Source organism: Python bivittatus, unplaced genomic scaffold (genome assembly GCF_059951505.1).
Source record: "Python bivittatus isolate LINGU-HERP-01145 unplaced genomic scaffold, Pbiv_v1 ctg000330_np1212, whole genome shotgun sequence".
NCBI lineage: Eukaryota > Metazoa > Chordata > Lepidosauria > Squamata > Pythonidae > Python > Python bivittatus.
The window spans coordinates 213431-231025 of record NW_028277058.1 but is presented as its reverse complement, the minus strand read 5'-3'; the positions used below and the strand labels follow the sequence as shown (position 1 = coordinate 231025).

The 17595-nt window shown below is 36.7% G+C and overlaps 1 protein-coding gene across 6 annotated transcripts in view; it reads left to right on the top strand.

Moving 5' to 3' along the window:
- The window catches only part of TTLL1 (TTL family tubulin polyglutamylase complex subunit L1), a 54080-nt gene extending 36937 nt beyond the window's left edge, over positions 1-17143 (top strand). For all 6 annotated transcript variants that reach the window (XM_025174894.2, XM_088141589.1, XM_025174893.2 and 3 more), the window contains exons 5-10: positions 361-495; positions 2508-2616; positions 4485-4628; positions 5724-5810; positions 7362-7525; positions 8239-17143. In XM_025174894.2, the coding sequence (XP_025030662.1) occupies positions 361-495; positions 2508-2616; positions 4485-4628; positions 5724-5810; positions 7362-7525; positions 8239-8368 (769 nt within the window). In that variant the 3' untranslated portion in view covers positions 8369-17143. The remainder of the gene's footprint in view (positions 1-360; positions 496-2507; positions 2617-4484; positions 4629-5723; positions 5811-7361; positions 7526-8238) is intronic.
- The last annotated feature ends 452 nt before the right edge of the window (positions 17144-17595 follow it).

Sequence of the window (17595 nt, the reverse complement as noted above, 5' to 3'; positions counted from 1 at the left end):
TCTTGCGGCATCCTTGTTCTTGTGCAAAGAAAGAGGCTCCCATTTCTTTCCTTTATAGTGAGATGGGAAGTGAGATGCTGATGAATGAAGAGATGGTTCATTCCCTGCATTGCCCATGTGCTGCATTTCCATGCTATCTTGAAAAAGAAGGAAGCAATTTACAGTGCAGTAAGGCAGTAAGTCTGCAGTAAGACTTAGATGCTGACATATGGCTTTGCCTGAGGCTGAAAAAATCAAGGCTCTGGCTAAAAAAACAAAACAAAAACCTTCCATCCTGGTGTATATGGCTTTGCCTTTATTACTTTTAAAAGAAGAAAAATAATTTAATAATTTTAAATAACGAAATATTAATGTCTTTAGGTTTGTATCTCAGTCCTCTAAAGAAGCATATGTGATTTCCCTGTATATAAGTAATCCACTTCTGATTGGTGGGAAGAAATTTGACCTACGCTTATATGTATTAGTATCTACTTACCGTCCTTTGAGGTGCTATATGTAAGTTCAGTTTTTGTTCTATTTTCTGCCTGGGGGCGGGGGGTGGATAAAAGTGAATAAGGAACAATTTTTTCCAGTTGTGGACAGTTGCATTTGAACTTTCTTATATTGCCTTTTGCATATTAGGAAGCTATAGGAGTTTAAATTACTAGCCTGTCTCTAAGGGAAGAATTCCTTCCAGCGTGGCTTACCACAATAAAATTCAATCAAATAAAACACATAATAAAAGTGTATAAAAATTGTAGTAAGACAGCAAACATTGATAAAATCCACAAATCCCAGCAATTATGAATGTAATAGATTTTCTCCCCCCCCAAAAGGGGAGTTTATCACATAAATAATAATTACAAAATCAGAAAATAACATTCTAATTAAGGTTATTGTCTATGATTGCATCCTGGAAACATTATTAGGGACATTATGATAAATTCCAGTTATCTCTCCTTAACTACACCTTACAGGTAAGTATTCCAAAATATTGTTCCTTTAAGAGCTAAAAATATTTAGATAGATTTTTTTCTGGCTTTATAGAATTGTAGAGTTGAAAGCAGACATTTAGGCCATCAAGCCCAGTGCTCAGTGGAAGAATCTGACCATCCATGATAGTTGATTGTTTACCTTACGCTTAAGCATAGCTAAAAAAAGGGAATCCACCACCTTTCTGGTTTCACTGACCAATTGCTATTCCTGTTTAGATTTTTTTTCCTGAGATTCAACTGCAACATGCTTTCCTATACTATAATTAAAGTCTACTACTCCATGTTCAGCACTCTGGAGCAATGGAGAATAATCTTGACTTTCTGTGTAACATCCTTTCTGCTGTTTGAAAAGTTCTATCTTATCCCCTTTAATCTTTTCCCCTAAAAGCTACTTCAATTTCTGTTTATAGTGTCCTAATCTAATAATTTCCAGTTTGTCTAAAACATTCTTAAAATGTGGTATCCAGAACTGGACATAGTATTGAAGATGGGTTTGACCAATGCAGAATAAAGTGGAATTATTACTTTCTCTTATTTTGAAACTATAGTTTAAAATTATATTAATTTTTTTGCAGCTATAGAAAACTGCTGAGTCAGGATCCTTTCACATGGCAGTGCTAAATGCTATTATTCAGTATGGGAATCACCCTTCCAACCCCTAGTCTGTCTTGGCAATGAAGCAAAACAGGGATTTTGTTTGCATAGGAATCGGAGGAGGAGAGAGGTGGGGTGGAGAACATCTCCTTCAGTGCCAGTATCTGGTAGTAGAAGACCCACAGCTCTTCTGCTGTCAGTTCTCCAATCCCATGGGAAAAACAGTACCAAAGGAGCCATTCTCTGCTGCTTCTCTCTGCCCCCTTTCTCCACTCCTGCTTCTGCCTATGATGAGAGAGGAGGAAGGAGGGAAGAGACCTGTTCCCCCTCCTTTCATTGTTGCTTTTCTTGTCAAGGAGCAAGAAGAGGGGAAATTCTGTTGTCAGTTCTCTTATCCCATGGGAAGATCACCATAGAGTCCATTCTGTCCTGCATCTCCCCCTCTCCAATACCACCTTCTGTTGCACTTCATACCTCTTTGGAAGATCCCGTTTGATGACCTACCTCTTCTCCCTGGCTGATGCAATACTAGATACAAACAGCAGTGTTGATTTTATTTATTCATCCAGTTATTTTGACCTAGATATTGTCAACCACATCACCATCCGAATTTTGGGGCAGGAGCGGGTGCAAAACATATATTACAACTCCTCTCTTTCTATTGTTTTCTTCTTAAACAAATCCCACCAGATTTCAATTTTACCCTTTGAACCATATTTGGTTTACTCCTTATTCATAGAATTGGTATTGGACCCTTAAACAAAAATATTTGTCAGGCAATTTATAAATTAAAACAACAGTAACACAATAGGCAACAATACAATAAAGATTAAAAGAATAATGAAGCCTTCAGAAAGAGATCAAAGTAAGTGCTGCCAAAAAAGCTGTCTCTTTAAGAACATTTAAATTAGATAACAATATATTTTCTTTATATTTAAGGTATAAACTTGGGTTTTGTCGATTTTGCACAGTAAAATATACCCCTAGTACAAGTGAATTGGACAACATGTTCGTCCATCTTACAAATGTTGCCATTCAGAAACATGGGGTAAGTTCCTTTTATAGTGTACATCTACATTATTATAAATTAATTAAAATACATTTAGAACTATAAGTGAGCAACTATAATAAAATATAGTTGCTCGCTTATAGTTCTAAATTTATTTATTTATAATAATTTATATGCAGCTGCCTCTTAGGACACAATAATACAAAACCATAATGTGACACAGAACATAAAAGATTAAATCCATCACATGGCCCCTAAACTACAAAATACTTCATCCCTAAGTCAGCTGCTTCCAAATGAGTTGTACTGCACCCTGAAGGCACATGGAAAATGGATGGTTTTCAAAATGCAACAGGGCATAGGCCATTCTCAGCTCAGGATGGCCTGTTCCAAAGTGAGGGGATGGCACCAAGAAGCCCTGTTCCCTAGCTCCCTCCCCCTTGATATCTCGCATGGGAGAGATTCTCAGTCTGCTTTCTTAGATTGTACAATATTGGGCATGCAAACTGTACCTGAGTCAGATGGTCCCAAAATAACCAGGATGCAACCCAGAAAGGGCTGTATAGATAAAACAAGTGGTACCTCGGGTCACGAACGCTTCTGTTCACAACCAATTCGGGTCACGAACAGCACCGTTCGCAAAATTTTGCTTCCGTTCGCAAATGCCGGATCGGGTGACAAACAGGATCCGCGGCCATTTTCCCTGCCGTGACACGTGGTTGTGGCTTCCTGTAGGGAGGGGGACTCTCCCTCCAAGCAATAACCGCCTCCCCACCCGCCTTCCTGTCCTCCACGCCAGAAGTCGCGTCGAGCAAGGTTAGCGTTCTCTCTCTTCGTACTGCACTGTACTGTATTTTGTTTCATATTTTTGTGGTTTAAAAAAAAAATACATATGGTTCAGAACGGATTAACCGCAATTACATTGAACCTTATGGGAAAATTTGATTCGGGTCACGATCAATTCGGGTCGCGACCAGAGTCGTGGAATGAATTAAGTTTGTGAACCGAGGTACCACTGTAATTTGAATTGAACCCAGGAGCCTACTGGCAATTAGTGCAGCTTTCACCAGGCTGGTGTTACTTTACAATACTGGCATTCTAGACCAGTTAAAGCTTCCAAATTGCCCTCAAGGGCAGCTGCATGTCATGTGAATTGCAAGTGTGAAATTATAAGATTATTATAGTTACAGTACTATGCTCACAAGAGCATAAGTTACTGTTGCCAGTGCTTCCTGATCCAGAAGAGGCCAGTTTTGGAATAAGGGGAATGAGGAACACAAGTAAAATCTTGACTCTTTGTATCTGGTTGCTGCAGCCACATATACATTCAGGATACTGTGGAAGCATTTGGCATTTGTTCTTCTCAGTACATTAACACACATTAAGGATTTAGGATGTATGAATTATGTTCACAGGAATGAAAAGTTTTTGTATTCTCCAGACTATTTTATTACTGGCTATTCCTTAGTTTTGTTTTTATTTAACTATTCTATTTTTGCTTTTTATTGTATATTTTAATTAACATTTTTAACTAAAATATTGTATATTTTAACTAACATTTTTCAAACTATAAGGCTTTTTTTGGAAAAGGAGAATAAACTTTAAAAAGTAGCAAATGAACAGTTGACACAGCCCTTTGTCCTCCTAGAACATAATTTTTTTTAACACACCTAGATTAGAATCTTCTTTTAATTATTCTGTTTATTAGGTTTGGAATTTCTCTATCTTGTCCTTAAATTAAGGCTATAGAATGGGTCCAGGCAAGGATAAAAATGTATTAAAGCCTACATAAGGCCAATGATATTTTTGTTAATTGTTTGGGTGCTCAGTCCTTTATCAGATTAATGAAAATTCCTGGTTCTGAAGTCTTTTGAAAGTAACAATGATAATTTGATGTACCTCTGTAGGATGATTATAACCACATCCATGGTGGCAAATGGACAGTCAACAATTTGCGTTTATATCTAGAAAGCACTCGAGGGAAAGATGTCACTAACAAGCTGTTTGATGAAATACATTGGATAATTGTACAGTCATTGAAAGCAGTTGCAGTGAGTAGAAAAACAAATTTATGATAAAGGAAAGTTAATAAAAAATACAAAAGACCACTCAGATTTTTTTCAGTAGTGACTTATTACTATATGAGGCATATTTGTTACTGAAACTTTTGCACAAGTATCACAGTAAGAGTTTAACAGATTTTTTTTTTATTCCTTATATTTTGTGATCCCTTATTTTATATATTCTGCTATTCTGGAATGTAGAATGTCCAACATAAGAGGAGCTGGGTGATATAAAAGTGTAATACACACTTGAAAACAGGAAACACTGATTAATGTTTCCTTGTGTTTCCTTTTACTCCCTCACCACATTACATGTACTGGTCAGTGCCTTTGAAAAAAAGAATGGCGATTTCATAGAACAGGGATATTCTATAGGTGGGCATATTATGTAAATCTTAAACATGCACATATATATATATTCAGATAAATACATATAGGGCAATATTTTTATGGTATATATTCCATTGATATTTATAAACAAAAGTAAAATCTAGAAAAATATGAAATTAACCAAACTCACAAAAGAATGTACTGTACAGTTACAAATACAAATTCTAAGAAAAATAGCTCAAAGTGAATGATTTATTAAAAACAAATTAAACCATCTTATTTTAGTTCATGGGGGAAAGTTACCAATATGTATTAGAAGTGACAAATGTATTAGTCCTCAAAGTAAAAATGTTATATAAAAACTTGATGGCCTTCCTGGGAACTTTTCAACAAGGGAGAGAGAAGACATTCTCTCAAGACAATTGCACTAAGAGCAAAAAAGGAGGGATTTCATGACTGCAAGAGCTATTAAGCAGTGGAACAGCCTGCCTCCTGGAGTTGTGGACCTTCATTTTATTTACAGTTTCAGACTAATAAAGTTGTAAGTCTTTTGTCTGACTTTGTATTCTTCATATTTGTATTTGAGGATTCATATTCTTAGTCCACAGTATGACTAGTAAACCTGCACAATTTCTTAGTAAATATGCATGTTATATTTGAAATGCCTTGTACGCATTAAATAGTCTTCAATATACCATGATGATGATCTGATCATATTTTCTCTCCTCTAATGTCTGCTTTCAACTCTTTCAGCCTGTGATGAACAATGATAAACATTGCTTTGAATGCTATGGATATGACATCATCATTGATGACAAGCTTAAGCCATGGCTTATTGAGGTAATTATAATTACATTGTCTTTGAAAAGTTGTTCCTCAGAACAGTGTAGAAAAAGGATGTTTTTTTAATGCTGAAATGACTTCCCTTTCAAGATAGTCTAGAAAACCATAGAAAGCAAAAAGACAAAACCTAGAAAGGAAATTCTAATACTTTTGCATTTGTTTGAGAAACACTCATAAAACAGTCCAATAACTTGTCCTCCAATGTCATGGATGAAATTGTATTCCCAAACAATTTCTAATCTTGCTATTTAATTTTTTCTCAGTTAACTCAGAATCTTTTTGTAAGTGCATGATGTAATTAGACTTATTGATTCAGTAAGGAAGGAAGTTAAATAACTGAATTAGGAACTGGTAGAACTCTGTGTACTTACAATCCAAGGGTTGGAAGAGGCCATTTAGTCCAAACCCCAGGCTCAATGCAGAAATCTAAATTAATGCACCATCTGCAGGTAGATTTCTTTGTCCAACTGCTCTTACTATAATTTGGTTTCCTTTAAATAGGATAATACATAACATGTTGTGGCATTCTTGTGATATCACTTCAGGCACTTGAAAAGTACTGTCATATACTAGGTCTCAGTTTATGTCCTTGCATCAGATGTTGGAACATAAGTACATAATGTCAGAGTTCGTGACATGATGTCATCAAACATATCATCATTTTGATATAATCTTTGCTGCAGTGGCCCATGTTACTTTTTTTTATCCTGCCTTTCTTATTTTTATAAATAAATCAAGGCGGCAAACATACCCAATTCTCCTCCTATTTTCCCCACAACAACAACCCTGTGAAGTGAGTTGGGCTGAGAGAGAGTGATTGGCCCAAGGTCACCCAGCCAGCTTTCATGACTAAGGTGGGACTAGAACTCAGAGTCTCCTGCTTTCCAGCCTGGTGCCTTAACCACTAGACCAAACTGGCTCTCAACATTTTTCCAAAGTGTCAGAAAGTAAAAAAAGGCACTGGTAATTCTAGTTACCAATGTAACTGGATTGTGCAAGTGGGAGGCCTTCCACAGAATGGAGCTTTGCCTAACTTTTTAATCTGTTTTTCAGATTCTTCAGATTCTGTTCTAATAGTGAAAAGCACCTTTGTCTAAACATTCCTTAAAATACTTAACTATGTAATACTCTATATAATACTTAATTATATAAAACATATAAATAAATTATACATTTTCCTTTCTTGTTGCAACAATTTCCCCTTAAATGTAATAATCCAAAGAAACACAATGGATAATATCCTTACAGAACAAAGCTTTAGAACTGCATACTGTACTGTGTTTCACTTAGTAGGAGAGCCATATTAGTGTATGGTAACAAAAAATCAGGAGGAGTCTGGCAGCACTGTTTCCAGCTAACAAGTTTTATTAGAAGGCAAAAGCTTTGGTGAGCTGCGGATCTGTTAATTGGAAAAAGTACTACCAGATTCCTCCCTATTTTATCTCATCTAGAAATTCTGGTGCAAATATGTTTCATAAACTGTTATTTATTTGTATATCAAATGGTGGCTATGAAGTACCTGCTTTCTTTTTTCTGAATTCTCCATAGGTTAATGCTTCTCCATCTCTTACTTCCAGTACTGCAAATGACCGTATACTCAAATACAATCTGATAAATGACACACTTAATATTGCTGTGCCCAATGGAGAAATTCCTGATTGTAAATGGAATAAACCACCCCCCAAAGAAGCTCTTGGAAATTATGAAATTTTGTAAGTGTTTAAGAATACGTATGTAAATTGATTTGCTAGAATTCTCTTGGGGCAAGATCTTACTCTATGGAGGTTTCACAATGATTCTGCATTAATTGTAAGCCAAGACAAGTATAATTTGTGATGTTCTAACCATTACTGCCTTGCTATTAGAATGCATACTGAATCCATCTTCTCGAAGGAAAAATAGTTATGGGAAATACCATGAAATTCTTCATTTTTAGAGATGGAAGTGGTATCACAAGTACATAGTTTCAGAGAATAGTACCTAAAGATCTTTTGTTAACCGGGACTAAGACACTATTTTGGGAAAGGAAATCATTTCGCTTTTGTATGTATGTGTGTAGTTACAGGCGCGTATATAGACTGTCATTTAACTTTGTGAATAGGAGCCAGTGTTTTCTCCAAAGTTAGGGTTTATTAATTATATTATGTGGATTAAATATGGACAGGAAAGAGCAGTAATTTATATTTTTTGAAAGATCCCCAAATGAATACACTTTAAACTTCACATACTTTACATAAAGAAAATAAAAGAACAAACTCTTTTCCTCATGATAATGTTCTGTACTAGGGAGTTTTCTCTTCCCTTTTAAATGGTGCAACATTCAACTCTACAATTTCTTTATCTGCCATCTGTTGCAATTAAGCCCTGGAAGAATTTCACCCTTTTGACCCAAATCAGACATTGATGTTTCTCTCTTTTGCCTTAGATATGATGAAGAGATGGCACAAAGCGAAATGTCAGAACGGGATTTGCGAAGTCGCTCTGGACAGTCTGTTGGATTTAAAGGAAACCGAGCCAGAGATCCTGGAAAAGCAGGGTCCCTTACTTGGAAGTAGCTGAAGAATAAACTGTAAATTGACGTTTTCTGATATTCTGGGTGGTGATATAGTTGGATATATTTTATTTTATTTATTTATTTGCTTAGTACTAGTCCAGCAAAAAGAATATTGCTCAAGGATGAGAGGATGGAAGCATGTGAATATATTTCAAGTTTATCATTAGATTCACTGCAGTTTTACTGCATGCTTATTATTATGCAGGACTATTATGCTGCCTGTTGTATTGGACAAATGTAATAAGTTAATGCAAACAAAATTGCATTTTAATAAAACAACTCATTTCCAAGGCACCCTACTTTCTTTAAAGTAGCAACTGCTATCTTGAGCATTGCAACAGAAATATGCATACCAAGATTAGTGTTTTGTATCTTTTTTTTGAATTGTTCTAGAATTCTAAGGCACACTGTTCAAAGCATATGTATTTCCCTTTTGCAAGCTAATGTTAGTGTATTAGGAAATTCTATTTCTTTATATTGCATGCTGTTGTTTGCTTCAAAATTTAAGTATAAATAAAAGAAAAAATAATATGTTTTGATTGAAAAGGTATCTTAAAGTTTCTGTTGGGAATGCTGTGAGAGGCTAATTGTCGTAATAAATCACAAAGATTGGTCTGCATACTGTATGGCCTGAAACAGAAATCTCTTTTCCCACAATCTGATGGCATTGCTTCTACTGGCTAAAGACCAGGGCTGAATTTTAAATATAATTCTTCAATGACTAATCTGGCAGGTGCACTAAAATGCTGACATGTTGCAATAGATTTGACAGATAAATACTGTATCTCTTAAAGCTCGGATCTTAGCCACACTATTATTTTTACTTAGAAGTAACATACTGGACTCTAATTCCCAATAATCTCTGTAGAAGGGGAGCTGTGGAGTCCTTGGTGCTCTCTGAGCTTGTGCTTGCAGACATTACATTACCCGACTAGGTAACATCATCAGTGCTAGTGAGTGTGGGGTTTGCTTTCTCTTTATATACAATGGCTTGCCCTGCCAGTGTTGGTGGGGGTGTGGTTTTCTCTTTGGTAATTCCTTGATTAGGGTATTGTTTTCTGCTTGATTGTTTGTCTGGTGTTAATCCCTAAGCAGTTCCGACCAACAATTATTCTTTCTGAATTAATGCCCAGAACAACATGCTCTGCCCACCTGTGTTAGATATAAACCTCCACTAAACTGCACAGCTGGATGGAAAACAGCTGAAGAAAGTGACCAAAAAATGATACGGCTAATGATAATGGATGCTCACCTTAGACTAAACAAATACCAGCACGCCATAGACAACCTCAAGAAGCAGCCTAAACAAACCATGACCCCAGAACACATAAAAAGGCTGACTACCACCATTAAGACTACATCTCTAAGACAAGCTGAAAAAAGGAAAACAAAACTCCAAAACAAACTGCTCATGCTAACCGATAAAAGCAAAGAGATACAGTGGGGCAAAAAAGTATTTAGTCAGCCACTAATTGTGCAAGTTCTCCCACTTAAAAAGATGAGAGACGCCTGTAATTTTCATCATAGGTATACCTCAACTATGAGAGACAAAATGAGAAAAAAAATCCAGAAAATCACATTGTCTGATTTTTAAAGAATTTATTTGCAAATCATGGTGGAAAATAAGTATTTGGTCACCTACAAACAAGCAAGATGTCTGGCTCTCACAGACCTGTAACTACTTCTTTAAGAGGCTCCTCTGTCCTCCACTCGTTACCTGTAGTAATGGCACCTGTTTGACCTTGATATCAGTATAAAAGACACCTGTCCACAACTTCAAACAGTCACACTCCAAACTCCACTATGGCCAAGACCAAAGAGCTGTTGAAGGACACCAGAAACAAAATTGTAGACCTGCACCAGGCTGGGAAGACTGAATCTGCAATAGGCAAGCAGCTTGGTGTGAAGAAATCAACTGTGCGAGCAATAATTAGAAAATGGAAGACATACAAGACCACTGATAATCTCCCTCGATCTGGGGCTCCATGCAAGATCTCACCCCGTGGGGTCAAAATGATCACAAGAACGGTGAGCAAAAATCCCAGAACCACACGGGGGGACCTAGTGAATGACCTGCAGAGAGCTGGGACCAAAGTAACAAAGGCTACCATCAGTAACACACTACGCCGCCAGGGACTCAAATCCTACAGTGCCAGACGTGTCCCCCTGCTTAAGCCAGTACATGTCCGGGCCAGTCTGAAGTTTGCTAGAGAGCATTTGGATGATCCAGAATAGGATTGGGAGAATGTCATATGGTCAGATGAAACCAAAGTAGAATGTTTTGGTCTAAACTCAGCTCGTTGTGTTTGGAGGAAAGAGAATGCTGAGTTGCATCCAAAGAACACCATACCTACTGTGAAGCATGGGGGTGGAAACATCATGCTTTGGGGCTGTTTTTCTGCAAAGGGACCAGGACGACTGATCCGTGTAAAGAAAAGAATGAATGGGGCCATGTATCGTGAGATTTTGACTGAACACCTCCTTCCATCAGCAAGGGCATTGAAGATGAAACGTGGCTGGGTCTTTCAGCATGACAATGATACCAAACACACCACCCGGGCATCGAAGGAGTGGCTTCGTAAGAAGCATTTCAAGGTCCTGGAGTGGCCTAGCCAGTCTCCAGATCTCAACCCCATGGAAAACCTTTGGAGGGAGTTGAAAGTCCGTGTTGCCCAGCGACAGCCCCAAAACATCACTGCTCTAGAGGAGATCTGCATGGAGGAATGGGCCAAAATACCAGCAACAGTGTGTGAAAACCTTGTGAAGACTTACAGAAAATGTTTGACCTTTGTCATTGCTAACAAAGGATATATAACAAAGTATTGAGATGAACTTTTGACCAAATACTTATTTTCCACCATGATTTGCAAATAAATTCTTTACAAATCAGACAATGTGATTTTCTGGATTTTTTCCCCCATTTTGTCTCTCATAGTTGAGGTACACCTATGATGAAACTTACAGGCCTCTCTCATCTTTTTAAGTGGGAGAACTTGCACAATTGGTGGCTGACTAAATACTTTTTTGCCCCACTGTACCTAAACCCGAATGGGTAGTCTCTGTGTCCAAACACCCACTATCCACTGCAGAACACAATATCCTCCAGAAGGGCCTCAACTATACCATGGGCAATGCTAATTATTTAGAATTCTTTGCAGCCTTAGAAGCAGCATTTAAAACCTCAGGACTTGCCACAGAGACCCAAGAAAACATAAGGCAGACAATCATACCACAGACCAGAAGAACACAGAATCAGAACCAACTTAAAGCAGAGGACAAAGTAGCCCTCAAAAAGCTAAAGAAGGACCAAACCATCACCATCCTCCCAGCAGACAAAGGCCAAACCATGGCTATCATGGACAGAACACTATACAAAAAGCCAAAGAATTACTGGAGGACAAAGAAACCTATATCCCAGTAAACACCAACCTGATACAGAAACCGGACAACGTGATCAAGAGAACCTTTAACGACCTAACCAAGAAAGGTAAAATCACAAAAGAAGAACAGTGGCAGATGAAAAGCAGTGGACCCATCCTCCCACACTTTTATGGACATCCAAAAATACACAAGCCCGACGTACCTCTTTGTCCAATTGTATCATTATAAGGGACTCCAACATATAACATAGCAAAAGAACTTACAAAAAAGCTTGGACATCTCACAGAGAGGAGTGAATATTCTATCAACTCCCCATTACAGTGCCTCTAAATAATCAAAGGCCTAAAAAACAGAAAAAGATAAAATTATGGTTTAATTTGATGTCACAGCATTCTTTATGTCCATAAATCTGGAACTAGAGAAAGAATTCATGGCAGCAGTACTACATAGCACACCCGACCTAACCAAATACACTAAGATTGAAATAACCAGAATCATGGACCTCACTACCTACTTTCAATCTGATGGACAAATACACCTACAAATCAGAGGAATACCCATGGGATCACCACTCTCAGGACTCATAGCATAAAGTATATTGCAGCGTTTAGAAACTATAGCACTCCCACATATACAACCAAAAATATGGATTTGGTACATAGATGATATCTTTATCATAATAAAAAAGGAAGAACTAGAGAAGACACATGAAACAATCAACATCTTCAAAGGAATAAAATTCACAAGAGAAGAAGAAAACCACACACCCTTCCTGGATATCCTCATCAGCAAAGAAAACAATGGCAAATTAGAAACAGAAGTCTATCGGAAAACAACCCACACTAACTATATGCTCCATTACCAAAGTAACAACCCAACCTCCCACAAGAGGAACTGTGTAAGAACATCATTCAGACGAGCACGAACACACTGCAGCAACCCAGAACAGCAGAAAGAGAAAACGGATCATCTATACAACATCTTCCAACAAAATTATACCCACACAACTTTATCCAAAAGTGCCTGACCACTCAATCCACTACAGCACAACCAACACAAGCTATGAAAAGGATAACACTGCCATACATCAAAAACATCTCAGAAACTACCAACAGACTATTAGAACCACATGGCATCACCATAGCACAAACCAACTAAAGCCCTCCAAAACATCTTAAGTAAACAAAAGACCCAGCAGACCAAGAAGAAAAAACAGCAGTCATTTACAATATACAGTCTAAAGACTGTAACAATTATTATGTAGGACAGACAGGCAGAAGACTAGCAGAGCGCATCCATGACACCAATTAGCCATCACCCCACAACACATGGACAGACTCAACCATCGTTTCAACTAGGAAACTGAGCATCCTAGACAAAGCTAAATCCAAAAATGCTAGGGAATTCCTGGAAGCTTTGCATTCAGATAATCAGCCATGAATAGACACATAAACCACATCTGCACACTATTCAGGAGACAATAAAAAAAGCTAAGAAGGAAGGAAAAAGACCAGACCACATCCTCTTCAGCATCCTCCACCCAGATAAGCAGGGATTAACACCAGACAACCAATCAAGCAATAAAGAACAGCCTAATCAAGGAACTATCAAGGAGAAAACCATACCACCAACAACACTGGCAAGGCAAGCTATTGTATATAAACAGTGAGCAAACCCCACATTCACTAGCACTGATGACGTTACCTAGTCCAGTAATTAAACATTGGTAAGCAAACAACCAAGCTCAGAGAGTACCAAGGACTCCACAGACATAAACTTTCATGAACTGCAGCTTGCTTCATCAAATGGCTAAACTGATGTAGAATGTAAAAAGGGGATAAGACAAGGAAGGGGGAAGAAAGGGTGGCTACGCAGAGGTAGGTTACACATGCAAAAAATTACCTCATCAATTAGCAATTGTAATGTGTTAAAAAAAACATTGTTTGCTAAAACCTTCTTAGATAGCCGAGAATCGTTTGCGTGTATGTGAGTTCAACAGTCTCTCACTCTACAATGCTGGTATAGCTTTGTTGTTCTAAAACAGACAACTTGAAACCTGTAATCAAGTGCCAGAGAGGTTAAATGCTCTTATATTGCTTTGTCCTTGTTTTGAGTCTTTTTTTTCATAATATTTTTATTAAAGTTTTACATAATTAAAGCTAATATAGAACTAAAAGAATATACAAACAAAAAGAAGAAAAGAGAAAGAAGAAAAGGGAGAGGAAAAAAAGAAATATAAAAGGTGACTTCCCCTTCCCTCCAAACTAGTATTAACAGTAACTTAATACCTTCTCTAATATTACAGAAAAAAGCCTTCTTCGTCCCCTTTCTCATCCCTAAAGAATACCAAATTATAAAAAATATTCATCAATCTAATCAGCAAAAGCATTAAGAGTACCAGTGATAATAAACTATGTATATTAAGCTTAAACAAATACATCTATTTTGTATTTTAACTTCTATTTTTTTTCTGAGAAATAAAACATAAAAGATCTCTCCCCATAAGCATAAGAAAGACCAATAATAATAACTTGTGTATTTTAAACTAAACCAAATAAATCACTTTTGCAGGTGTAAATTGTTTTACAGTCCTGGTCAAAAAAAATTCAATATCAACAACTCAGGATCAAAACTTATACAATTTCTACTTTAAATTCCTTTCTCTACTTTTTAAAAGGCTGAGTCTTCAATCTCTTCTCCAAATAATATCCCAGATAGTAATCTCTTATCACTCTCTCTCTGTCTATTTTCAGAAAAGGTTTAAGAGATTTAGTGTTTCCCTTCTGTGGGTCCAAAGTAGGATAGCTCTCAAAGTCATTCTTCAGATCCATTACAACTTCTTTCTCCATATCATTCTCATAATCAAGCATCTTTGAGTCCATCTTCAGATCCCCAGCATCTTTTCCCATATCTTCTCTGTCTCTCTTATAGTCTAGCATTTCTTTAAAGTCCATTTTAGAATCCTTATTTAAATCATCCCTAGTTTCTGTTTTATCCAATGAAATCTTTTCTTCTTCTACAACTTCTGTTAGACCCAATTTTAGAAGTAATTCCTGGACACACTGATCCCAAACAGCTAGAAATTCTTCTATGAAAAGGGAATGTTCTTCCATTATGTTAGAAGATATCTTTTCCTTTAATTGCTTTCTGGTTCCCTCTAGTTAACCTTCAAAGCCCAGTCTTATCATATGTTTATTTTCAGAACCAGTACTTTCCCAGGACAGATTTTCTTACAGTTAAATCTAAGATCACTTGCTTATTTTCTTAAAAGTTTAAAACAATCCATAAAAAAACTATTTCAAATCCATCTGGCCTCTTAACTGTCCCCAGTCAGCATTTTTAATTCCCTTTCGCTGTTTCTAAAAGTTAAAATATTTCTTTTTGATCTTTAAACTTAATCTTCTTTCTTCCAAGATAGAAGAAAATTCTCCTGGTGTGCAGCAATGTGCCTTTCAGGAGGTTTTTAATTCCAAGTAAATCACAAATAGGCAGTTTACAATGTTAATTAAAAGAGGAGTTGAAACCAAATCTAGTGTCCCTTTGAAGGCTCTGCACTGTGGCTTGGGCTCAATGTTTCCCTCAACTCCCAGAGTGCTCAACCTGCTGGAGATTGCTAAATTGCGATCTCTTTACAGGGAGCCTCTGTAAGGAGTACCTGTGGGTGATCCAGTCATCTCCTTCATCTGGAGATGGTTCAGAAGAGCCGGTTTGATCACCAGCCCCTCTACTTACCACGGGTTGGCTCTGCAAAAGTGGAGCCGACTTTAATCTGCCACTGCTCCCCCGGAAGTCGTCCTTGTTTTGAGTCCTAATATCAAATCTGTTAATTATTTTGCACAAAGTCTGATTTGTTGTCCAATGTAGAATCCAGAGGAGCACTGCTGACAGATGCTGGAATTTATTACAATAGAGGAATGCACCTCTAATCATGTATGTGAAGTTTTTAGAGTCTGTGAGGGTGCTGTTGGTGTAAATGTGGGGACAAATTAGACATTTAGGTCTGGTTCCCACATTAGCATCATAATCATAGTTGTAGTACTTGTTGTTATTATATTTCTATCCTGCCTTTTCATATCTACATACATACCTACACACCTACACCTACACACACCTACACCTACACACCTACATACATACCTAAACCCTACCATACACACACACAAACTCAAGGTGGCAAACATACCTAATACTAATACTTGTTAGTAGTACTAATACTTGTTGTGTTTTTGCTTGTGAGAATCGGTTTGGGTGGTTGTCTGTATACAAGTATGGATCTGCCTGAGAAACTATAGCATCATTGTCCACTATGGGATATATCTTATTAATGTGTTCTAATGCTAAAAGAAATAGAGAACCTTGTCTTGTTCCTTTCATTATAATACATTTCTGTGATTAAAATTCATTTACTATTGTCTTAGTTGTTTGTTCTTGATAAATACTCTATATTAATGTTAAGAAAAATAATGCCACAGTTCACACTTTCCAGAACTGTAAGTGGCCATTCCAAATTATCAAAAGCTTTCTCTGCATGAAAGAAACTATGACCACTTTCTTACTTTTCTGGTTTATATTTCCCATAAATTTAAAGGTAGATCTAATATTATCCCTCATATATCTTTTCAGACTGAATCCAGTGTCATCAAGGTGTATGAATTCAGTTAACATTCCATTTACTCTTTTTGCAAGCATTTCTGTGAAGAGCTTATAGTCTACATTGAGTATTAAAATAGATCTATACAACTCTAGACTGGTCAGGTCATTATAGAGAAATTAAAGCTTCTTTTCAAGAGGAAGGAAGTGCTTAATGTTGCTGAATCTCATTTATTATCTGAATTAAAAGTTCAGAGTTTTCTGAAAAGTCTTGTAATATATACTGGAAATTTATTCAATTTCAGGTTTTGTATTGCTTCATTTATTTCTTCAGTAATTGGTTTATTGAGAGCTTCATTTTGTTCTGTAAATTTCATAAGCAGTATTGTGTCTAAATATTCCTCAATATGTTTTGTATTTAATATGTGTTTTTATGTAATCTAGAATATTTTTAAAATTGATTTGTTATTTTCTCCATTGTTGAACTGTAACTGTTGCCATCCCAAATGGAAGTGGTAGATTTTTTCTCTTGTTCCCTTCTTAGCTGATAAGCCAACAGTTTATCTGGTTTATTGTCTTTTTCTAAATATTTCTGTTTTGCAAAATTTATTTTCTTGTAAGTATTATTTGCTTCCATTAAATCTAATTGTTTATGAATAATTTTCATCTTTTGTTCTATATCCCAAAGAGGATTCTGCCTATGCTTTAGTTCTAATTGCTTTGGTCCATTCTTCAGTATGTTGGTTTGTTTTCATATGCCTTTCTTTATAATTGATGCTAATGAAATAAACAGTCTCCTAATAAATGCTTTGCTTGAATCCCATATTGTAAATAAAAACATCAGAAGTTAGGTTTGGAAGAAGCTTTTTAGTTTGTGTTGACACTTAAGTTTAATATCCTCTTGTAGTAATAATAAACTTTTAACCTTACACAAGGATTCCTCTGGATTATGGTCTACACAGGTTAGAGAGGCAATTTCCTTATCAATAAATTTGATTAAGGATGAGTTTACTTGATTAAGTATTATAAACAAATGAATAACTATATTCCTTTTCTAGAGTTATGGGGGTGCCTTTGCTTTGCAAGCTACACTGGCTCCCTTTAGCCTTCCAGATGCTGGTTGTCACTTATAAAGCCTTTCATGGCAAGGTGCTGGTTGTCACTTATAAAGCCTTTCATGGCATGGGGCTGGGCTATTTGAGAAACTGATATTCCCTGATTGCCTCTACCCACCCCATCAGATCTGGCAGAAGGGAC